This window comes from Rhinolophus sinicus, linkage group LG05 (genome assembly GCF_036562045.2).
Source record: "Rhinolophus sinicus isolate RSC01 linkage group LG05, ASM3656204v1, whole genome shotgun sequence".
NCBI lineage: Eukaryota > Metazoa > Chordata > Mammalia > Chiroptera > Rhinolophidae > Rhinolophus > Rhinolophus sinicus.
The window spans coordinates 171,197,775-171,223,563 of record NC_133755.1 but is presented as its reverse complement, the minus strand read 5'-3'; the positions used below and the strand labels follow the sequence as shown (position 1 = coordinate 171,223,563).

Genomic DNA, 25,789 nt, shown 5'->3' with positions numbered 1-25,789 from the left:
AATCATTCTACGGTCCCTCCCTATCTCTAAAAATTAATCACTCTGCTTTATTTCTAGGCTTCTTCTAGAACTTTGGACTCAATAGTCCTCTCATTTAAGTGACTTCATACCATGAAAAATAAGAAGCTTCCGAAGCCAGGCACAAATTTCATTTCTATCCAATTTATATAGTACAATTTTATATAGTAGAATGTATACTACAATGAAATCCTACTATTTGGTCTGTATACGCAAGATGGAGATAAGATATATATTTTGCCTAGCAAAGCGTAAGCAGAAAGTTTTTTTAAATATTTGAGCTTGAGTTAATGTCACGCCACTAAGATATCTATTTTTACAAGCTCACATTTCCTTCACTGATTTTTTTATAAATACGTTTTTTGTTTGTTTTTTTCTGTGTTTTCTGTTCTGATGCCTTAATTCTTAAATAGAATACTAAGGGGGATGTGAAGTTATGTAGTACACTCCTAAATGCTGAATAAATATGATGAAAATAATTTGTGAGAATACTGCTATTATTACTTGGAGGAGGGTCATTTCTACCTTTAACCTCAGTAATTTTACGTATATAACTGATAGTATTTTCTTTTCTTATATTCGATTCTTTTCCCTATCTTTATGATACAGTAGCACTTTATACTGAGTTACTCTCTGAGCACATCTTGAGAACAAGTAACTTTGCTTCCCCCAGTACATTTCCAGAATAAATTCTACATTTTGTGGGGTTATAGATTATGTCTTATACATATTTTGACTTCACTTAGAATATCTAGCACAGATACAGAGTAAGTTCTCAATAAACATGAATAATCAAAACATTAAATTTAGAAACCATCTATTCCTTTACCATACATTAAATCACGGGTGAGCAAGTTATGGCCCACTGGCCAGTCCTGGTCAATTGCCTGCTTTTGTATAAAAGTTTTATTGTCATGCACCGTTTATTCATATTGCCTATGACTTTTCGCAAACCACAATGCTAGAATTGAGTAGCTACAACAAAGACTTGCAAAGACCAAAACACTTACTATCTCGTCCTTGTTAGAAAAACTTTGCTGACTGCTGCACTAAATCATTTATCCTGAAGTGGGCACTCAGTCTCACATAAATGATGTGTCCAAGTTTTTAGGTGAACCTACCCACTAACTCTACCTCTGTCAAATGATTTCTCACTACCAGATTAAACGCTTAGAGACAATAGTGGTATTTTAGAGTGTATAAAATCAAATAAGCAGTTAAACTACAAATAAACATGATCATCAAAAGACTATTAAGAGCTTATACTAATCTAAACCAAAATATTAATATAAACATCATTTTTATAAATTAATATCAGCTAGTAAAATTAAAGAATGTATGTTGCTATACACATATGTGTGTTTTACATACATATGTGTATTTATGTATATATAAATATAACTAAATATATGTATATTTACATATATTTGTTTATATACATAAACAAAAATTTACTGTCAGAGAATATCATTAATTTATTAAAATCCAACAAAAACGCCCAAGTCTTACAACAGACTTCTCAAAGATGTTGAAAGTAATCATTGTCAAAAAAAATAAATAAATGCTTTTAAAATGGACCAAGGTGACCATAGATAGTTGTTCTATTAGATAAGAACAGCTTTTTAAAAAAATCCATCTCGCTGGCAATGGAAGTAAAAATAAATAGTGTGTGTCATCCCCCAACTTTCACCCCATATCAGGGCAGCAGAAAGTCCATGAGAATCACTTCTTCAATCAGTATCTATTAATTTAGTAGACTTCGGTTACAAGCTACTTAAGTCTGTATTTCCACAAAAACTCCATCAGAAATATTTGTAGTATTTATGTACTAAGCTTTGCTTAAGCCAAAAAGATAAAAGAAGAGGAACAGTGAGAAATGCTCTACTATTAAGACAAAAAGCAATTCAATTAGCCTAAACTGCTCAGACCGGCCTCTGTTCCTGTCAAACGAAGGATCCTTAGCAAAGATATTTTAGGTGGTAAAAGTGATTGATGTTTCCCCCAAGGTATCTTCTATAATGCAACAATATAAACATTCGTGGAATAGAAATAAAATGTAGCTGGCAATGTATCAGAGAAGCTATACTTGGAAAACTATACACAAGGAAAGGATCAAGGCAAAGAGGCAGATGAAATGTTAAGGTGGATACTTAATAACTGTTTGGTACAGTACAAATAGGTACTTGACCCTACTACAAGTCACCAGTTACTGGGTCTTCTCATTTTAGCAAAAAGGTCATGTCATCCATTGAGACAACATGATGCAAAGAAGAACAAGTTCAATTAGAAATGGTCTGGAGGCAAGATCGGAACAGAATACTCATCTGGATAAAGCTAAGGTGAAGAGGCAATTATGTATAGACGATTATTATCACACTGTATCATGTAAGCCTAGTTGCCAGTAACACATAAATATCCACTTGCCATCTCTCAGTCAGAGCACAGACAACATCTCTGAGACCCAGCTGTTAATATCCTCTTCCTGCAGAGGTGCTCAAGACTGTTTGGACCTTGCCAAACGGAGGAAGTGTAATTACTCAGTCACAACTGCCCTAGCATCTGTCAACTCCTTCTCCTGAGCCCCTGCCTCTTCTCCATGTTTCTACCAAAGATACTAATGGACCTACTGGGTTTCAGTGTTTTGTACAAGTGAATGGATCAAATGCCTTCCTTCCTCAGTCACTTCCCTTCTCAGGATCAAAAATGGGATCTGTCATTTTCAACACTCTATTACCTTGAATACTTCTCTTGAAGAAGGCCTTACAGCCCTCACAGGACCAGACTCCATAATGGTAGCCTGAGGCATAGTCATTGCATACTGCACAGTAGCGAGTCTCCTTGGCAGAGTCCACGGCCATGCCTCCCTTGTCACCGGAGCTAGACAATCTCTCTCTGCCACCCTGACGCCGATTATCTGCATTTGGCCTGGAAAGACAGAAAGAGAGAGAGAGAGAGAAAGAGAGAGGGAGATGGGAAAAAAAAAAAAAAAAAGTGAATCCATTAACATTAGAAAAGCAAAACACACACTCTCCTCTAAAGATGCAGTAGATCCACTTTATTCTGACATTTTGAAATAATGAATCATAATGTAAGCTAATCTTTCATTACCTCTTACCTTCTGTCGCAGCAAAAGGTGTTTGCCTATTATATTAACCTTGAAAGGAAATTGTTTATTGCAAACTTGCTCAGAAAATGGACTGGCTACACCAGAATATATTATCCAGACAATGACAAAATGAAATTAGCTGGTTTCTGACAGATGTATTCATTTCTTTCAGGAATTCCCAATTATAATGACTCAGAACCATTAGAGACCAATGCTCACTCCAATTCTAGACCACACTAAGGGTCTTCAGGAAATAGAGACAAAGCACAAAACAGCTGGGGCATTTGAAACTCAGATGAACTAAAGAACATAGAACAGGTGTAGAAAGATAATTCAGGTTTTACCCTGGATATCAGTTTTTATAACTTGACTACAATTGAGGATACTATTCAATATTCAATACCCCTCTACAAGAATATGTAAAATGAAAAGATGAACACAGATGATTACATCAATCTTTAAAGATTTCATGAAGGACGCACATCCTAGAAAGAAAATTGAGACTTAACAGTCAGAAAGTTCTGACAGAAGCAAGGAAACAGGGAACTAAAAAGTCTTAAGGAAGTAGAACACATAAGATGGAAAGAGTGATCAATCGTGCCAAATGAGGCAGAAGAGCCCAATAAAGCAAGAAAAGGAGGTTGGTTTTTGACAAAGAGGACACTGAGCAAGGGGTTTCAGTAGAGAGTGTGGGCACAAGCCACAAATCGAGCGGGTGGGAACGTGCATGGAATGTAAGAAAACGAAAATGAGCGGAGGCCATTCCTTTGAGAACTTGGGTGAGAATGGGAAGAGAAAGAGATAAGGCGGTTGCTAAAGAATATAAAGACAAATGAGGATTTTTAGGACTGGAGAGAGTTAAGGAGGTCTCACGCAGACTGAAGGGAATGGGCCAGTAGAGAGGGAATGGTTGTGAGTACACAGAGGGGAATACAGAGCAGGTGAGATTAAAAAACAAAACACAGGTAGAAGGACCGAGGAGAAACAGGTAAGGAAAGTAGTAGATGAAACTAAGTTTGCGTCTCTCATCGAACCAGGTACAAGAGCAGAAATTACATCAATCCAGGATTTGCAATGCACAACGAAAGATGTTATCAGAGGACTGGGGGGTACATGACCAGAACCCAGCTCAGTGCCTGGTATGTAGTTGGCACTCACTATATATTTAAATAAATGGAGTGGTCCAGGGTATATTAGAAGGGAAAAAAAGAGAGACAGAGAGCAAGAGAAGTAGAAGGATGTTGGAAGGATAGATGACGTGAGGCTTCCTCTGAGATTAAAAACAGAAACCTAAGATGAAATAAGGTGAATTCCAGGGTTAAGGAATTCTCATGTTTCATGCTCTAAGTCCCCACCCAAGTAACCAGACAGACCACACTGACTTTCACCTCATGAGCCTTGCCTTTCTTTATAGCTCACATTTTATAACCCTTCTCTGCCCTTCTCACTCACTAATATTGTCCACAATTTTGTAGCGGTGGTTCTCAAACAACACGGGCCCTAATAGTCACAAAATACTGGCTCCTTTGGGGTGAGTGCATCTGACTTTGCCATTTTCTTTCACTCTAAATTACTTAGCTCTTTGGTTGGCAGCCTCAGATAGGAATTCTTTATTTTTTAATATCCTTAGAGAGCACTGGCTCGCCTTTTCCATGTCTAGTTCACATTCTGTTTCCCATGCCTTTCCATTTCATCACCATGCTGTGATGAATCTCCCCATCCCCCACCCCAATCCACCTCATGTCTTTTTACCGTTTGTTTACTAACATCTTATGCAAGATTCAAGTCAGTAGGAAGCAGCTGTGAATATTTAACTGTAGAAGTTCAGTGCCTTTGGGGGTGGGGGTAGGGGTGGGGGTGATTAGCAAGTATGTATCCAGCTCAGTGCCCAGCACATAGCAGGTATTCAACACATGGTTGTTGAATGAATGAACGAATGAATAGTATATGCATTGGCAAAAGTTCCAAGGTATCAGGTGTCCTCCACTCATCCCTACACGATAAAATACTACAGTTTTTAAAAATTGTGGTTAAGATAAACATAACAAAACTTATATCTTAACTATTTTTAAGTGTACAGTTCAGTAACATTAAGTATATTCACATTGGTGTGCAACCCACCTCCAGAACGTTTCCATCTCACAAAACTGAGTCGTTATACTCATTAAAAAACAACTCCTCACTTTCCTCATTTCCTCCTCCCCAAAGCACCTGGCAACCACCACTGTACTTCCTATCTCTACGCATTTGACTACTCGAGGTACCTCATGTAAGTGGAATCATATAGTATTTGTCTTCTTGTGACTGACTTACTTCACTTAGCGCAATGTCTTCAGAGTTCATCCATGTTGTAGTATGTGTCCGAATTCCCTTTCATTGTAAGTCTCCATTATGTGTATAGACCACGTTTTGTGTATTCATATATCCATCAATGGACTTAGGTTGCTCCCATCTTTGGCTATTGTGAATAATACTACTATGAACATGGATGTTCCAATATCTCTGCGAGACCTAGCTTTCCATTCTTTTGGATATATACTCAGAAGTAACATTGCTGGACCATAAGGTAAATTATAGTTTTAATTTCTGGAGGAACTGCCATTTTGTTTTCCATAGCAGCTGCACTATTTTACTTCCCCATTTCCAAGGGTTCTGATTTCTCTGTATCCTTCCCATCACTTATTACCTGTGGTTTTTTACCTCTTTTTTTTTTAATAGTAGCCATCCAAATGGATTTGTAATGTGATTACTGACATTTGAGGTCTCCTTTTGTATGAATTTCTCTCTTACCAACCACTCCTATTCCCCACACACTCGAAATAATTCATCCCTATTTTGAAGTGAATAGCAGGTTTTCTTTACTTCTCTCCTGCAACTTCCTATTGCTACACCTTCAATTGTACACACCTGCCTTGGTTGCTGTCTGCTAAGTCCCTTGTGCCTTATTCATCTTCGGAACCCCAAATGTTTACAGCACTGTGCCTCATCCAGAATAGGGTCTCCTTTTTTTTTTTCTTAGAATAGGGTCTCAATAAATACTGATATCAAATTAATTAATCAGTGACTGAACCAATACAAAATGGAATATGGGATTTTTTTTTTTAAGTATTGGTAAAAGATGTAGGAGAAGAGCCCTTTTCCCCCAGATCTAACAGAGATGTGTGCTGTCAGCAAAATGCCTTTCATATTCATTTTATCTTTGAAATGGCCCTAGAATACTAAAATTGCATTGTAGACATAGGGCATAAAACCAGAAGGTATCAAAAAATAAAGAGGGAGAAATTACACAGGCCATATTTCCTCTCCATAAAGCAACTTTTTTATCCAACTTGGAAATTCATATATGTGACATTGTAGTTATCACTGTGGCCCAGCCCCGCTCTGTGAAGATTCCTGAAGTGGGATGTCATGAAAAACATCATCCAGATCAAGTTAAAAGGCAGGTGAGATCTTCTCATGGGCTGCAAAGCCCTGGGGCACTTTGAGATGTGCTCCTGTTGTCTTAAGTAACTCTTAGGCCAAGCTAATTTGGTACAACTGCCTCCAGACAGAGAACTGTGTCCTCAGAATGCAGACTAACTTGGCCTCCTAATCTGCAGTGGAAAGGAACAGAGTGGGCGGTATCCATGTCTGGACTCAGACCAAGCCACAAGGGTGGGTCAGGCACCAATCTGTGGGTAGATCAGACCCCGGGGATAAGCTTTTGGGGATCTCAGACTCATCTCTTCCTCATCCGGGCCTTACCCAACAGAACCTGTCATAGACCTGGCTGGCACTTTTCGCTTCACATTCTTTTGGTAGAAAGTACTTATGTCATGTTTAGGGTAATCTTTTCTTTCTGTCACGCAGCCTCAGAGGCCCTTTGGTTTCTCCATTTTTATTTTTTTTTTCAAACTTTTTTTTTTTACACAGATGTTTTGGTTGGCACAACTTTATGTTATTTTTACTTTTATTTTTTTAAGGAGGGCACAGCTCACAGTGGCCCCATGTGGGGATCGAACCAGCAACCTTAGTGTTATTAGCACCACGCTCTAACCAACTGAGCTAACTGGCCACCACCACCCCGTTCCCTCCCCCCACACACATACACACCTTGTTTTTATAGGACCAAATTTGCAAATTTGAAGCACACAAGTAGCTAAGAAACAGAGTAATGTCAGGGAAAATTATGACAGAGCTTGAGAGATCAGAAAACAAAATACAACACCTCTGCACCTATGGAAACTGGAAACGCAACTGCCTAGATTAAATTCCATTTTCATTACATCAATTGATGACTAAATATTTCCAAATGGATGCCACTGATATCACATTTTCAGTACAACTAACAGAGATGTCTGAAGGCATTCATATTGGGTCCAGACGGTGAGCTCTCTTGGACCAAGAAAAAACAGCGCACAATAAAACTGTATTTGCCAGGAAGATCTTCATTAATCAAAGGAAAAGTTTCAAGCTCAACATAATCGAATACATTTGTTTTTCTAAACATAAATCAAGGTACCAGTCATCCAAAAGCATATTCCCTTGATTAGCCAAGCATTTTTTTTTTTAATTTAAAAATAAATGGTCTCTAGAAGAAATTTTTTTTTTTTGCATAGCCAAATTAAAAGAACCAAAAGATGTCTACTCCTGAGAAATGTGGTGTAATTAACAGCCAGTGGGACGACTTTATGAGGCTCCCTCACAAATCCAAAATTATGTACACTCCAAGTTCTCAAACTTCTGCCTACACTTTTAGGGGAGTTAAAAACCAGGGGATGTCAAGTTTAAAAAAAAAGAAAAAATCAACATTGATGGCCATAAGGCATCCAGCTGGGGTTAGGTTGCCCTTAGGAGCAGCCTAAAGGAAGGACTTGGGGGTGGGGGCAAGACTGGAGGGGATAGATTTATTGATAAACTACTATAGCAGTCTAACAGGAAAATCTGAATTTGGGCAGTGTCACTCATAAAGATGGCGTTTGCAAATATACCTGTCTGTATATTATACAGCGATATTAAGTCTGTTGGCTTTCTGAATAAACACTGCAAGGTGGAAAATATGCCTGTCTGCATATTAAATCTATTAAATCTATTAAAGTGCTAAGACTTTAGTAGATTTGGAGTTAGGAGACAAGATAGATAGATATATATACACACACATATATATTAAGCCCAAATTCTTGAATTCTCTTCTCCAACTAATATTGGTCTCTTTGTAGCTCTCGAAGCAAATTTTATCAAATCCATCTTTGAGAAACTGCTCACAGTATGCTCCTCACACAGTCACTGCCTCCCATCAGCTATACACATCGCATCTATCATATAAACCAAACTTTAGTTCCCCATTATCCATAAGGCACTCACACTGGTTCAACTTTGAATGCTTACAGCACTGGTTAGACACTAGCTTATATTTCTCTGGCAACTACTCACCACTACTGCCTTTTCTTCCTCCAGCAGGCTCCTAAATGGCAATGTTCCCTGGGATTCTACCCTCAGCCTCTGCCAACCTCGGCTGACATTTTGTCTTTGTTGGAATCCCTGCACTCCATGTGGTCACACCCAATGCCATCCCTCTCCCCTCTCCTGGACCTCAGCCCTAGATGCTAAGTGCCCATTCTGGAGCTCCTCTAGGATGACCCAAAGAAACCTCAAAATCAGTGTGCGCAAAACTGAACTTAGTATCTTTCCCAAAGAGCCTGCTTCTTCTTCTCCTGCCTTCCCATTTTGGTCCTATGGTTCTGTGATATACCTGAGGCATTCAAGCATGCTGTTCCCTCTGCCTGGAACACACTTCCCTGCCCCTGAATAAGTCCCACGTATCCTCCAGTTCCTAGCTTAAACTTGATTTCCCTCAGGGGACTTTGCTGACCTTCATGACCTGTTATATGAACCCTGACCTCTTCCTATTGTAGTGGAGGTCTTTTTACTCCCTGTGATATCTTGATTTATAATAAGAACTATATATTTGGTCTTTATCCCTGCTTCTTGCAGGGAGCTCCTAAGACCCTTGAGATCCTCTACATGATGAGAGAGACAAAGATGTCTCTTGTTATGTTAATAAGGTGAGTTCCAGACCAAGAGTGCAGATGGGGGCTGGGGTTAGTTACCAGGGGAACCAACCAGGAACAGAAGATTGCAACTTTCAGTCCCACCCCCTGATTTCCAGGGAGGGGAGGGGGGCTGGGGATTGAATCAATCACCAATGGCCAATGTTTTAATCAATCATGTCTATGTAGTGAAGCCTCCATAAAAAAAAAAAAAAAGGAGGGAGTGCAGAGAGCTTCTGGGTGCGTAAATACATGGAGATTTGGGGACAGCGTCACCTCTGGAGAGGGCATGGAAACTCTGTACCTCTACCCCATACTTTCCCTATGCATCTCTTCCATCTGGCTGTTCCTGAGTTATACCCTTTTATAATAAAATGGTGATCTGGTAAGTAAATGGTTCTCTGAGTTCTGTGAGTCACTCCAGCAAATTATTCGAACCCAAAGTGGGGCTTGTGCGAACCTCTGATTTACAGCCAGTCAGTCAGAAGCACGGGGCTTGTGATTGGCATCTGAAGTAGAGGACAGTCTTGCAGGACTGAGCTCTTAACCTGTGGGGTCTGACGTTATCTCCAGGTAGATAGTGTCAGAATTGAGTGAATCGCTTGGTGGTGTGTTGCACACACACACACACACACACACACACACACACACACACACACTGCAGTTAGAATCATACTCCCCAGTTCAAATCCCTCAGCAGCCTTCCACCACGTCAAGAATAAAATTCAAAGGCCAACCCTGATGAGTGCCCTGCCTGTCACTCAACCTCAACGGCCCGCCCTCCTTCCCTGCTTGCTGCCCAAGTTCCAAGTGCTGTCCACTGCCTCTCAACAAACACCAGGTACTGCCACATCACAGCGACTTTGTCTCCGACTTGCTGCTCCACTCCACGCAGGGTTTCTCACCTTCTCAAGAGCCTTTTCTGATGTTTCTAAAGTAGTCTCCCTATCACTTCCCACTCCCTGATACTAATTTGTTTTTTGTTTTTTCTTTATAGCGCTTACCGCTACCTAAAATCAAACCACATTTTAATTTGTTTATTTGATTGCATGTCTTCCTCATTGAAATGGCAGCTTCATTCCCCCAGCACTCCGCAGAGAGCCTAGCATAGAAATAAAGGTTGAATAAACAAGTGCATAAGAAAATGACGGGTGCAGTGGACCAACATGTGGTTGTGTTCTGTTTAATTATCTATCTGACCCCATACACCATAACCTCCACCATGGCAGGGACTATAGCTGCCTTACTTACTTACCATGCTCAGCGCAGCACAACACACAGTTGAGTAGTGAATATTTGCCATCTGAATGACTATCCAGATGTGGCGAGTCTTCTCAACAGCCTTCCCAATTCCATGCCTGCACATTCCACATCGCAAACCTGCTCTCCACACGACAGCAAGAGCAAGCTTCCACCATGCATAATGGACCCTTATTTGCAAACTATCGTGTCTCCTCAACACCTAGGATAAGGCTTCTTCACCTTCTTTGGATGGTAGGCCCCAGGAAAACACCTTATTTACAGATATGCAAATTTTGCTTAAAATCATAGGGTATTCATGGGCCTCCTAAAGCCCATGAATGGTCTCCCCAAAAGACTTCAGAGTAGGACCCCTGCCCCGGCCTAGAGGAGAAATTCAGATTCCTTAGCATAGCAACTGTGACCTAGCTATTGTCCTGTCTCCAGCCCTATCCCTCCCTATGATGGTTAATTTTACGTATCACCCTTCCCTGATCAAACTAGTCCATCCCAGTTCCTTCACCCACACAATTTCCTATCTCAATCTCAACCAAAAGGCAAAAAACTCCTGAGTGAAAAATGCCTCCTCCCAGGAGCAGCCACTGACTTTCTCAACAGAATCAACATGCGATCCTAGAGCATCTCATATAGACTATTCTGGAATGCTCCTCCTCATCATAGGTGTTCACTGGGAGTCTCCAGGAAAGAGATCGTATTACAGTCACTTGCTTCCCAGTTCCCAGCACAGTACTGACAAATAGTTAAGTATTCTATAGTCAATTGTAGAATGAGTAAAATTACATGTTCCCTGTTGTATGTCTTGCTTTCATAACTGGGATATAAGCTTTTCAAGAGTACAGGAACTATATTCTAAGTATTTTTCATCACCCCCAAAGCACCTGGTATGGTGCTTTGCACACAAAAATATCCAATAAATACTTATTAGATACATTAATCAATAAAGAATTAAGAATAACTTTGCAAGAGGCACAGCTAACCAATAACAGAATGTTGTATTAAGATGATAAGAAGTCACCTGATGCCCATGTGTATTAATACACAAATCAATCTGAATGTATTTTCTTGTGTACCTCTCTCTGCTTTAAATATCGACATTTAAATGGGCATAAAGCTAGTCGTGGTTCATGCCTATGACCCAAACTTACCTGTGGGTATTTCTACTGTCTATGCAATTTTGTACTTGGATTTTAATATAATCTCTATTTATTTCCCACAGCAGTAAACAAATATTTTCCATAGCAGACGTTCTTAAAAAGAATGGACAAGTTGACCTAAAATGGTAGAGTCTAGAGGAAAAAATCCTGAATCTCATTTTTAGAATAGCTCAAGTTACATGATTCCTGGGCCAGTATGACTCAACCCCCTAAACCATGTGGTAGTTAAATTCTGGGGTTAGCAAGTTCAAAATTATTTTCTGGATGACAAAAATGGGTCCTTTCAACTCTTTTGGAAATTAAAGACTCTCCTTTATGCTGCTTCCCTGAAAACTTAATCTATTTATCTCTTGTTTCATACTATCCATTCAGTGGGTATAATTTTTATTTGTGTTTATTGTATCTTCTCTTTAATAAACACAGACAATGTTCTTCCCTAAGAGGTAGAAAAGAAAACTTCTTCCAAAAAGTGACCGGTGATACATGCAGCACCGTGAAATTATCTAGAGAGAGAGTTATAGCTGTTATTTCAGCTTCTGCCAAAGTTCAGAACCGCAACCATGGACTTCTCAAAAACCCAGCATGACCCTTAGTCCACAGAGATAAAAGGAGTTGGGGGAGGCGGCCAGCAAATTTTCACACTAAATTGATAGTTGTGGCAGGCACTATTTTAAGAGTTTTATATGTAATTAACTCATTTACACCTCAAAATGACTCTAAGCAATATTATTATGACTGCAGTTGATTTAGAAATGAGGTAACCAAGGTACAGAAAGATTAGGTAAGTCACGGAAGTCACACCACCAGGAAATTGTGGAGCCAAGGATCCAGGCAGTGTGGGCCCAGAGCCCAGACTCTCCACAGAGAAGGGTGTCCTTGGGAGCTCCACCCAAAAGCATCACAAGCCAAGGGCAGAGTATGCCACATCTGGGGGCAAAACCATTACCTTGGATTTCATCCCTAAACTCATAAATAGTATCCCATGAGAAATTGCCTACAATTATTGATTACAAGACCAGTAATATTTTTTGAGGGGAAATGCTAATTCAATTTCTAGTGCAAAGGTTGAGGACTCTGTTGAGCTCCAAGAAAACAGAGTTAATGGAGCTGACAGGAGAATGGCTTGATAAAAGTTTAAATATTTCCTAAAAATACTATTACAGAAAACATCTATTTTAACTCACAAGTAGAAAATGATGTGTCATTAATGTTCATATACAAGAGTTCTAAAATTCTTTATGCACAAAGAACATTAGCATTCGACATTCAAAACTTAAGGCTCTCTGTAAAATGTCAAGAGGTTTTCCCACTCACTTAAGAAAACTAACTTCACCCCAAAATACAAGCAAGTGTTGATTTTCCACACTAATGGGAAACAAGAGTAGCCTGGCATACAGTTCCCTAAAATCCCCACGTAGTCAACATCTTTTTATCTTTTATCAGTTACTAAGATGTAACCAAATGACCTGAATTGAGTTTCATCACCTCTCCATTCTCAACTCGCACCAATCTGTTGCAAGTGCTAATGAACAGTGAGGACAAGAAGTCCAAAGCGAGAAGCAAGAAACAAGGCATGTGGATGACACAAAAGACATACGTCAAGAGAGAGCTGTGGTTTGACACCACACCTTCATAAAACAAGTCTGATGTCTCGCCTAGTTTCCACAGAAAATATGACACTATAGTCATAGAATAATAATTTACTCATATGCAGAAATCTTAAGAAGTGCATTCATTGAATCAACAGCATTGCATAAGCATCTACTGACGACCAAGCAAGGAGTGAGCATCTTAGGACAAAGGACAGATACAAACAGAGAAGAAATAGGGGAGGAGGAGTAAGGAGAGAGGGCGACAGAATAAGAGAAGAATGGTAGCCTCTGCCCTAGGAAGATGACAACTTAAGGAGGAAGATTTGAGCCTTTGGGAAAAAGCACTGTAGGCTGAACTTAAATCCCAAAAACAATCCTGTTCCAACACTGGCCTCTGGTCTGCTTTTGCGTGTGATCCATAAATCATTCAATTTATGATCCCACCCAAGAGATAAGAACAACATGTCATCACACGAAACCTCCACACAAACATATCCAGATTTGCAAATAGAAATTTTTACTTACAAAAATTATTTGGGAACCTGTATGTCATCAGGAATCATAATGCTTCATGATAAAATAAGACACGCAGGGTATTGTGGTGGGAAAGTTCTAGACTGAGTCAGAACTTGTAGGTTCTAGACACAAAGCTGCCAATAACAGCTGCATGGCTTAAGTAAGTCACCAAAACTCTCTTGGTCTCAGTTTCTTCCTTGTAAAAGGAGAAGTCTCAACCACATTTTCTAAATTCCTTTCCAAATCTACTAATGTGTGACCATAACTCTGTTCCATGCCTCCAACCAAAAATAACATCTATAGCCAGTTAGAATTTCTCCAGTGGGTCTCGTGAGTGCACAGACCATTTTTCAAAACTCATCGTTTATGATAAAACGCATAAATGATAAGTTGGGAAGAGGTGGTAGCCCAGCATGTAAGTTTGCTCAGCACTCTCTTCCATGACCGATTAAGATGGCAAACACCCATTTCATCAGAGGGAGCTTTTAGTGATGGCTATTGTTTCTAACTGCTAAAATGACTCTCCCACAAAAACATCACTTCTCTAATATGAGGCATGAGAAACCCTGAAGAAGAAGAAAAAAACTAGAGGGAAGGAAGACAAGAAATGAAAAGACAAAGAAAAGGGGGGAAGTCCTTCTGTATATTTGACATTTTCTTAGTTCACTGAGCTCTGTCAACAATGACTGAGGTGGGAACCTGAACAGAAGAAAATACAGCTGAGAAATCAAAGGCAAAGTACACATAATTCATCTACTGTGGCACAGCCCAGGTAACACACATGGCTGGAGAGTTCCAACGCAAATGAGTGATTCTGGAAGAGCAGACAATCTGGACATGGTTTAAAATATTTCTTTTGCACAGAGCAACTTCATCCATGGTAAGGCCACATTTCTAAACATAATCAGTGACCAGAAATGTTAACACCTCTGGACAAATACGAGAGGCTCCGCTAGATGTGAAAGCTAAAACTAAATCTTCAGGGTTATTCTTCTTTGATATTCCCATTCACCCTACAGGAAGCAAGCTCAACGAGCCACCTATTCTTTTGCTAGTGGTGCAACAAAGAAAGGAAGTCTTGCTTTCCTCCAAGAAGTCACAGTAGGTTACTCTGTGGTGCCGCAATAACAACATTTGCAGATCGTGTCATCTGCAGACATGAGGAACACATGGGCTATGTACAGAGCTGCACACTATATGGAGCTCATGACAAGAGGTTTTGGTGTTCAGACTCAGCTGCTCCACTCTGCTGTCCCTTGTACCCACATCTTCTCACTACATTGAAATGAGTGGTTAGACAGGTCTCATGCCTGTTCGCCTGTGGAATCCTTTTGAACAATATCAAATATAGAGCAGGCACCCAATAAATCTTTTGAATTTATTTAAATTGAATTCAATTTAACAAATCAATTGGATTATATGGAACTAGAGCCCTTGAAATAATTAAAAATATCTTGAGAGTTTAGTCAGTCTTGATATGGGCCCAATTGCCTGCCCAAATTTCCCATAGACAAGAATAATCAAGCAAAAGAAATTTCAAGTTTGGATAAGTCACTCACAGTTTGCCAGAGTTTTCTAAACCACTATCTAAGGGACTTTAGAATAAGTTACTTAACATGTAAGTAACTCTATGTCACTTTCCCTCATTTGAAAACAGAAATCACAGTATTTTCTCTAACTGGAGAATTGGTGGCATTGAATAATGTTTATGGAAAGAAACTAAAAATTCCGAAGACAGATGATGGTGTTAATCTTTAAAACTTACTTTGAAGTACGTATACAATATTCTTCTAATGACCGTACGATGCTGAAAAGGATTTTAACTACTGCCCAATCCTTAACTCTTCCCTGTCACATGCTGTATCAGGAAACCCCATCAGCTCCACCTCCAAAGTACCTATCAATTCAAATTCTTGATATTTAAAGACATAATGTTAACTTTTAAAATACGATAAGAGAGTTGTGGTTTTAAACAGAGTCTTCCTCCTTTAGAAATGCATATGGAAATATTTACAAATAAAGTAATCATTGTGGAAGCTGGGGGATAAGTACATGAAGGTTTGTAATATTATTTCAAATCTGTTCATCCAGTAGAGTTTTGAATAGATGAATGACCTAATTTGACTTTTTATTGTGAATAAATACTTTAAAAATTTTTTTATTTCAAAATTTGAAATAAAAAAAAAATTTAAGTATTTATTCACAATAAAAAGTCAAATTAGGTCATTCATCTGTTCAAAACTCTACTGGATCTCCAACTCATTCAGAGTAGAAGCCAGCATCCTGACAATGACCTACAAAGGCCCTACTCACTCTGACCCTACACTCCTCTCCCTACGCCCACCTTCTTCCTCCACTCCCATCATTCTGGCCTCTCTGTCTTACACACTCCAGGCATGCTCCTGCCTCGGAGCCTTTTTACCGCTGTGACATCAGCCAGAAATACTTCTCACTGGGCTATCCTCATGGTACCATTCCCGTCCCTAGTTCAAATCTTTGCTTAAATGTCACTTTCGCAATGAATCCTTTACCGATTTGTCTTATTTGTTCTTAGGTCTGTTCCCAGTACCTAGAAGAGTGCCTAACATAGAACAGCTGGTCAATAAATATTTGTTGAATGAATGAATGAATGAATGAATGAATGAATAGGCAAATTGGGTCAGTCATCCAGTGAAACCGGTGGCGGTTTTACCACATCAGTAGAGTGAGGTAAAAGCATGTCAACAGGCTGCATTGGTCACTCAAAACCAGACTGCCAAACAGTGATTTCAATTACTTCTCAGACCAGGGTCCCACGTGGTGCCCAGGAAGTCGGCAAAGGTTTCTGAAGCTAAGTCTCAAGTAGCCAGGACACCCTCCAGATCCGAAGCAGGACCCTGAACCCGACCAAGCAGCTGGTCACCGCCATCAATGACCTGAGCAGCGTGACGCACACCTGAGCCTGCAGCATCCACACCCTCTAAAACACTGTGACACTCTGAAGACCAAACCCCAGGAATACATACAGATCAGCAAAGGCCTTCCCGGTTGCCTCACCACTGCAGTGGCCACCACAGTGCGAACTACTGACTCCCCTACACATCCAACTAAGAAGAGAGTCAGAGCTGGGGCTCCAGGGTCACAGCAACTCTCCAGAATGAATGTGCTCTAAAAATCTGCCTGGCATTGGGCAGATTTTGTTGTGGAAAAGACTGGGTTCATTTGCATAGTCAAAAGAAGGTTGTAAATTAGAGGTATATACTTTGAGAGAAATTTTCAGGTGATTTTTTAAATTATATGCTATCGAAAATAAAATCAATAAATAGTGTGAAATGAAAACAAACAAAAACAGCTGCTCTGTTACTCTTTGTAAACATTAGTGACTCAGGCCTCCTGGCACAAGCCGGAGAGTTCTGGCTTCTGCATTTGCAAGCTTCTCCTCATTTCTGGACAGAAGCCTCTAGAGAGTCCTCCGCTTGTGAGGCTGTATCATCTGATGGTTTTGTCTAGACAGTGGAGTCAGAAGCAACCTGAAATCTCTGGGGATAAGGGCTCAGATTCCCAGTCTCTACTCCACTTACTCTATCTTCCTATAAGACTTGGCCTTGGTCAGAGGAAAATCAACATTAGATACCTTTATTACGCTTATAAGTGGTATTTATAACTTTTTATATTTAGCTCTGACATGCCCTTCCTGATTCTTCTGCTGTAATTCTGCAAGGTCTAAGCATGCTAGGAAGCCAAAAACAAACAACCAAACCAGTCTTTGATTCACTACCTTCCCATCCCCAGGGCTCTGCTCAAACCTGGCTCACCTCCAAATGGGGCAAAATCACTCAGCTGTCAGCCAGTGACCTCAGCTGCCACCCACTAAAGCAACAAGTTTCCTAAGCAGCTGAAAACTCTGGAGAACACACTTCTCGCCTTGCTCCAACTCTTCCTCCTGCCTTGCCTTGGAGTGTGACTCTAGGAGCTCTTCAGTGTCCTTGGGTTAACACTGGGTGAAAGGAAATATGTCTGAGGGCTTGGGAATTCTCACTTATACTCCATTCGCCATGGTCTCACCAAAGACCAGAAAATTTCCCCCCAGAAATTACATATATATACCGTGTTTCCCCAAAACTAAAACCGGGTCTTATATTAATTTTTGCTCCAAAAGACGCATTAGGGGATGTCATCCTGAAAAATCATGCTAGGGTTTCTTTTCCAGTGAGGTGTTATTTTCGGGGAAGCATAGTAGTTATCTGGCCTACACTCAGAAGAGCATTTCCTTATCTCACTGACTCCCGGGCATCCCCTTTTTCACACCTTGATGTCTTTACAACTTCCTTTGTATCCATGCAATGGAAATCCCGTGACACACCTTATCCCTACAAGACCATTTGTAGTCATGCATCAGAGGCCCCTTATGCAGCACTGTCTCCCAAGTCACCAAGGTCAAGTTCAAGTTCTCCTGCTTATCAGTTCAGCCAACCCAAAGTCTGCAAACTGAAGAGGTGGAGGAGGGGGAAGTGGAGATCTGTTTAATGCTTCATCTAGGTAAGGTTGTACTTTATCTTCTAGATCTTTCACACTTTAGTGAGCAGTTAAGAGAATTGTTTTTCTAAAGCACTATTTTCTGAAATCCAGTAATGCTGCAAAACTAAGAAAATTCCCCCAAAACAAGTGTTAATTCTATAGCACTTACTATATTAATCTCTCACAAAAGTTACCTATTTATTAATTCTGAGGACAAGATCTCTTTTTACTAGCTCCTACTCTTTGACTTTTCTCCTCATGCAGTATATAATATTGTAATATTACATTGTAATATTTTCCCTTGTATTTCAATAATCTATCTTTTCAGGTAATAGAATGAACAGCTAGGTCATTCTGTTTACTTTAAACCTAGATCCTTAATTGTAATCAATAATTATGACAAAAATAAGTGTGCAATTCTGTATCTGCATACCTCCTTTCCTACTAAGAAAAGACAGGGACACATCTGTGTTCTAGCTATAAGGGGAAGCCATAAAAGATAACCTTCAGGCTTCAAAAATGAAACAGAGCAAGAGAGAGGAAGGAAGGAAGGAATGAAGGAAAGAAGGAAGGAGGGAGGGAGGGAGGGAGAGAGAGAGGGAGGGAGAGAGAAAGAGAGAAAAGAGAGAAGGAAGAAACACAGTAAACTGTTTATTGGCTAGAGCTTGCCAATAAAACGGCAAGATGCCCAGTAAAACTGAATTTCAGATAAACAACAAAGAATTTTTTAGTATAATATCTCACGGGATATAATTATACTGAAAAATTCCTGGCTATTTTTCTGAAATTTGAATTTACCTGGGTATCCTACATTTTATTTGGCAATCTGAAATATGATACTTTTTTAAAGAAAGCCACAGGGACACGAGTCCAGCAGGAATTCGAGGTGAGTTCAGGACAGTGGGAAAGGTTAATCATCACAGGCCGAGCCATGTTTTTCTTGTCAAGAGACAAAAGTCTGTTTTGGACAAAATTAGGCAATTTTGAAGGTGCATTAACTCTTGGGCCAAGGAGATATCGCATTAAATTAATGCTCACCCATTTACTAAAATTACCTAGGAGTTTAAGAGACTAATGTACCTTATGATTCACAGAGCTTGTGTCTCCACAGAGAAGCTGGCTCACAGGTAAGTACTTTCTCGCACAGGAACGACCAGTACGCCACGTGGCTGTAACTGAGCTGCCTCATTTTCTGTCTACCTGCTGAGGCTCTCTTTCATGTAGATGCAGTTACAAAGTTTTCACCTAAACTTTGAGAGGATTAAAATGATCATCTTCCAAGGAGAAATATCGACTTAGAAAAAGTTGCCGTCCACCTACCTAATTGTCCTCTCTGTGCTTAGCACCATCTGTCTGCAAAGAGCCACCAGAATAAAGAATGCAGCACAAACACCCCTCAAAATGTCACTGTGGTAGTTTTGTTCCCAATTTCTTAGTGGAAGTCATTTTGCTGAGAGGATACTTAAATCATTTTTACAACCGGAAGAAAATACATTTTGGTCTACAATTTTTCACAAAAGAGAAAAGTGGGAAGGGCAACCTCAAAAAGTCTATATTAATGTCTACCACCTCATATTGTTTTTCTTTCACACATATAAAAGTCACAGAATGTTAATAAAAAGCATTTTTAATGCCTACATGCTCTCTTCACAGTGTTGTGAATTGTAAGATTATTAACATCTCCTTTTCATATATTTTACTTCGCAATTCTAATAGTTCTTTGACTCATTAAAAAAAATTGAATGTAAAAAAAAAAAAATATATAGTTTTGTTTAACTATAAACCCTATCCTGATAAATGTACATTTCTACACAGTAAATGGTGTCAAATCATCTTGGTTTAGGACAGTTATAACCCATCAACCATGCCCTTCTTTAACACATTTATCAGGAACATTAATTATATGTATGACATATGGTTCCATCAGTTGCCATTCTTATTAAACTTACATTTCATTTCCTAAAAGAATATTAAACTACAAGGTGAAAAGTTTAATAGTAAACAGTATATAACCAACACTGGGGTTAGCAACTAGCCTCAAAGAAGACACGTTTTTCAACATAGGGACCATATTACAAAGAACTCCTGTTGGAACCTGGCTGCTGGATCAAGTACAGATTGAATTCTTTTTTCTTTTTTTCAATTTTGCCAACACGAAAGTGAAATATCGATTAGGAAATAATGCAAGTTCCATTTTCACATTGGTAATTGCGGAATAAAAATAGCACCCAACTGCTTCAGAAATCTGAAAGGAGTTGCTGTGAGTCTCCAGAGAAATCTGGTAAAGTAATTCCTTACTATTAAGCCCTGGAAACAGAAAACAGGAAAACAAGAAAGGAAATCTTTAATCACAAAGTAAACAAGATATAATTATTAAAACCGAGAAGAAATAATCTAAACGTAAGTAGTATGGGAAATAAATTTCCCCTAGATCCTTAAAACTGAAGTGACAAACCAAGGTAAAAACAAATTCTCACATGGACCATATGCCAATTAAACAGAGGTGCTGTCAGGACAGGCGTGCACGGCTGGTACATCCACTTTAGCCATCATTCTAATTTTGTAGTGGTCAGCACCAGGCAGTGAGTCCTTCATTCCACTTTGCTTGAGCTTTGCTAAAACTACAAGAATAAGTATGGCATGGCCTCTATGTCCTCAGTGAACAGAGGCTGCTCATGCCTCCATCTGTGAAGTATGAAGTCGTGGGCTGGAGGCGGACATAGGTTCTAGTCCTGACTCTGCCTGCACGAGCTGGGACACCCTGAGAAGGGCACTTCACCTCTTTACACTTCAATTGCTTCACTTGGAAAATACAGAAGTAGGAACACATGATGCCTAAGGTCTCTCCTAGATTAAAAATACTGTGATTTTATGGTTTTATCTGCATAATGAAAGGATTGGACCAAAGGAGCACTATGTAATTCTGTACAGATTTAAAATTCTTGGGTGGATTTTATATGCAGAGGAATGCATAAGGTTGCTATCAGGAAGTCTTGATAGGATTTTATTTATTGGTTCCTTCTGACATCAGTAGGGAAAATATCCCCTTACTTAATGGAAAATTGTTTAAAAGCATCATAAAATTAGCGATTGTTTAGCAAGCATAATAAAAATAGCGATTTCCCATAAAACTAAAAGAAGTAACCTCAGGACACAGTCTAAGATTAAACCATTGTCACAACTAAATATAAAAAATTAACAAGAAGTTAACACCCCAATTGCCGAGTAAATCTATCAGTGACAGAAGATGTCCTGTCAATTTTTCTGCGTAATATAGTAGGTTAAAACTTGACTTCAGAGTCCACTTTCAGGATTTAGAGTCCCCAGTCCTCCATTCTTGGCTGCGTGATCTTGAGTGAGTCACTTCCCCTCTCTCACTCTTAGTTTCCTCATCCATGAAATGAGAATACTAACAGTACTACACCAACTACGGTTGGCGTAAGGATCCAATAAGATCATCATTTAGGGCTTTCAGCGTGGTGCCTGGTGCTGTAAGTTCAAAAATACTAGCCGTAGGTATTATTAACATTAGTTCTCTGATTCCTAACAATTTACCCTTATTTTGTTAATTCGATATTTTGGCTATGTAAATTATGAAGCAGTTATTCTACCCAAGGGATTGGGCTGGAACTATAGAGAGTACCAGGGAACAAGACTCAGGCTCTCTTCACAACCTCACCTGCCTTTCTTTACCTGGCCAACTCCTCCTTCCATGAAGATTTTTTGGACTTCAGCACCAAGAGATGGAGGCGCTCCATCTAGTTAAGTGTCCCTCCTCTATGCGCCTGGTGGTCCCTTCTCTATCACAATTCTTATTCTACTGTTTTTCAATTGTCTATACACGTGTCATCTCCCTCACTAGACTATGAGTGACTTCATCATAAATGAAGTGTCCAATGTCTGTACCTACCACAGATGTTGGTATATGACTCAACAGAGCGTGTTGACTGAGTGAATAAATACATGAATTAACAAAATTTACTAAATTAGTCTAATCTAATCTATAAAATTTTTAAAATCTATTAAAGAGATGCGGGAGACAAATCTACCTACAACCATAATGAAAGGCATGATACAGTGATTTCCATAACAGAGGTACCAAAAGAGGTGCTGCATATGTATTAATACAATGAACACTGAAAGAATGCCCAGGAGAAAACCCACCTGGTAGAGGTGGCATTTGAGCTGAACTCTGACTTCTGAGTAGAATCTGCCTAACAGAGATGGGACAAGCACGAAGAAATGGTAGACATGGAGGTGACTATAAGAACTACAAGTGGGACATTGCCACTTAAATCTGGTTTTGAACAAGATCTTCATGGAGTAGATTAGCTGGAATCAAATTACAAGGGTTTTGAATGTCAGACAATGGAACATGCATGTGTCCTGTGACTAGTGAGAAGCTACTGAAGGTTTCTTTCAAAAGCAGACGAAGGATCAGATCAAGGGTTTTTTTGTTGTTTGGTTTGGTTTGGATTTTTAATTTTTATTAAATTTATTGGGGTGACATTGGTTAGTAGAATTATATAGGTTTCAAGTGTACATTTCTATAATGCATCATCTCTGTATTGCATTGTGTGTTCACCATCCAGAGTCAGTTCTCAAGGATGCTCTAGTAACAAACTGAAAAATCAGAGTTTGAAAGCTCAAATGCTGAAAAACCAGTAATGAACCTTTTACAGTAATAACAGAAAGTTATGTGTAGAGAAAAGAGAGAATGACATGCGAGATATTAAGAAGAAACATCTTGTCTGTGTTTTTAAGATGTCCTAAAAGCTGACCGGCAGTGCCTCCTGTGAACGACGCTTGTTCAGCATAAGAACGCAAGGACCTATGAATGCTTCCACACGTTACCTGATCATTTCGCTAGTCATTTCCTAGTGTCAAACACAGACTTCTTACAAGGGGGTTGGACTCATTATAGAGAAGCAATTTTGGTTCCATCCATCACAATTGCTGAGCCTCAAAAACAAAGAACCGGGGTGGTGAACACACAATGTGATATATAGATGATGTATTACAGAATTGTACACCTGAAATCTATGTAACATGACTAACAATTGTCACCCCAATGAACTTTAATTTAAAAAAGAAAAAAAGGACCAGAGAGCCCTACCAGAGGAGTTACATTTATACATGTTTCTAAGATTTCAAAGATTTGCTTTTGGCTGATGATTCTGGGCAGTCATGTGAGAAAAACAGCAGCCTTGAGAACTGAGCAATGTGGAAAAGCCTCACAAAACCATGCCCTGGGCTCATATGCCGAGGTGGAGTGCCTGGATGCCCACCTCCCGTAGCAATAAATGAGTCCTCTAAAATGTAAACACGGGGATAGGCGTTAAAAATAGCAAGTATTGCATTTGTGGAAAGAATTCTGCAAATATTAGGTTGATACAAAAGTAATTGCAGTTGAACAGGTTACAAAAAAAAATTTAAAACTTGCAAAACCTGCAATTACTTTTGCCCCAACCTAATACTTCATGATGGAAAGGAACACACAAGGACAGCTTCAATTAAGTCGTTCACTTTAAAGCCTTCAAGGAGCTTTTCCAAACACGCAACTGGAAATTCTGTGCAATCAACCCATTGTACTGATAGTTAAAATTTTAAAGTTGTATAAACAATACTAGAGTCTGGTACGTGGCAACTACCTGAAAAAGTGAAAGAAAGAGAACCCTATTGGGGGGAAGGTTGAAGGGTTTCAATTACCTTCAATTATTTAAACACAGAATAAAAACCTCAGTCGTGTTGGTACATAGATGTTGTATTTGCATCCACATTGTAGGCTGTTTCCTAATTTCCTCTTCATACCCTATGGCAAAGTCTACTTCAGTTGGCCCTCCTGGCATCTAGTCCATATCCAATATAACTGCCTACCTCAAATCTTATTTTGGAAAGATACGGAATAGATATTAATGCTACTGTTCTCTTTCTCCTCGGCATGCATTTTACCCTCTGCTTCTGATACCCAGATGGCTCAATGAAATGAGGAGTTGGAAATCAGGCAGATCTGGGTTTGAACATTCCTGCTTGGGGTTAGAGTACAGCAAAACCCTAAACACCCCTTCGGAGGTCTCCTACCTGCATAACCCCATCTTTAAAAGTGAGATACATAGTTGTAGGGAGAGTAACTGTGATCACATTCAGGCAAGTCCGGCTGCTAATCAGTAGACTACACAGGAGAAAAGCCGATGGTGTTTTTGTCTTGTTTTGTTTTTCTAAATTGCTTATTCCCGCTGGTAGTTTTTTAATCATCTGGATGATTCTGAAATCGTCCTTGATTCTAATGTGCGGACAAGGTTGAAAATCACTTTTCTAGAGGCCCTAGAACTGTTACCTTCCGTCCCGATTCTAATTCCAGTTCCGTTGTCCTAAACCACACACAAATCCCCTCCTTGCCCTCTGTATGTCACAGCTTCTATATAAACTGCTTACCTCAGTTTCAACTACTTCTCTCTCTGGGATTGCCTCAGTGCACAGTACGTAATGCCCTTCACTCCTTTTATTGGTTAATTGATTGATTTTTCCTTATTTGGAGTTGACTACAGTTGCCCTGTTTTGTTTTTCTAGCATAGAATTTAGGATATGTTAAGCACTTCAAGAAATACGAGCTTCCTGCTTTCTGTAGGAAGTTTAACTTCTAATCACAATAGGATATTAAAGTTAGTCCCTTGACGGCAAAACAAGCAAATATGGGGAAGTTACGAGCATTCCAGATTCTTTTTTTTTTCAAATTAAAGTTTATTGAGGTGACAATTGTTAGTAAAGTTACATAGATTTCAGATGTACAATTCTGTAATACATCATCTATATCTCACATTGTGTGTTCACCCAGAATCAGTTCTCTTTCCATCACCATATATTAGACCCCGTTTACCCTCTTCTAGAGTCCCCCTCCCCCCTTACCCTCTGGTAACCCCTAAACTATTGTCTGTGTCTATGAGTTTTAAAAAGCTCTGATAGTCACCTTCTTTGAGGTGTAGCTGCCAATTCCTGTCTAAAGAAGTAATTTAAAAAAATAATGGCTTACTAAGTGCCATGCACATTTTAAGCCCTTGACATCTATGAAATTTTTTAATTTTCACAACAAGTGAAAGATGTAGGTCCTGTTTTGACCAGCATTTTACTGATGAGTAAATGCCATCCCACATTGAACCAGAGATCACAATTAGGCAGGAGTCAACCAGAAACATTCACTGTCTGCCTCCCAAACCTGTGCTTTAATCACTCTGTTACATAAATCGACTGTCGATATTGGCAGTAATTATTAATTACGTTTGATAAAGTAGCCACCCATACTGAATCAGTGAATACTGAACCACTCCCACGAGGGGGAAATACAGGGTTGGGTTTTGTGAGCCTCTCTGATCATTGTATTTTCATCAGCCAATCAATATAGAGCCTTGTTGTGTGTGTGTGTTTCTGTTTAAAGACATCTTATTCAACATTTAACATATATTTGTGATTCATTGACATTGAATTCATACCCAACAGCACTATAACTCACGCGTGAACCACGTTTATCTAATACCGTTTTCTCAGTGAGACCTATCACAGCCCTGTGCTCAGAAACACTAGACAGCACTTCAGCACTACACTTGGGAGTCATTTTTAAAC

General features: G+C 39.4%; 1 protein-coding gene across 5 annotated transcripts in view; it reads right to left on the bottom strand.

Annotated features, from left to right (window-relative positions):
* The window catches only part of ESR1 (estrogen receptor 1), a 358,968-nt gene that overhangs the window by 221,827 nt on the left and 111,352 nt on the right, over nucleotides 1-25,789 (bottom strand). For all 5 annotated transcript variants that reach the window (XM_019735446.2, XM_019735444.2, XM_019735445.2 and 2 more), the window contains one exon: nucleotides 2,753-2,943. In XM_019735446.2, the coding sequence (XP_019591005.2) occupies nucleotides 2,753-2,943 (191 nt within the window). The remainder of the gene's footprint in view (nucleotides 1-2,752; nucleotides 2,944-25,789) is intronic.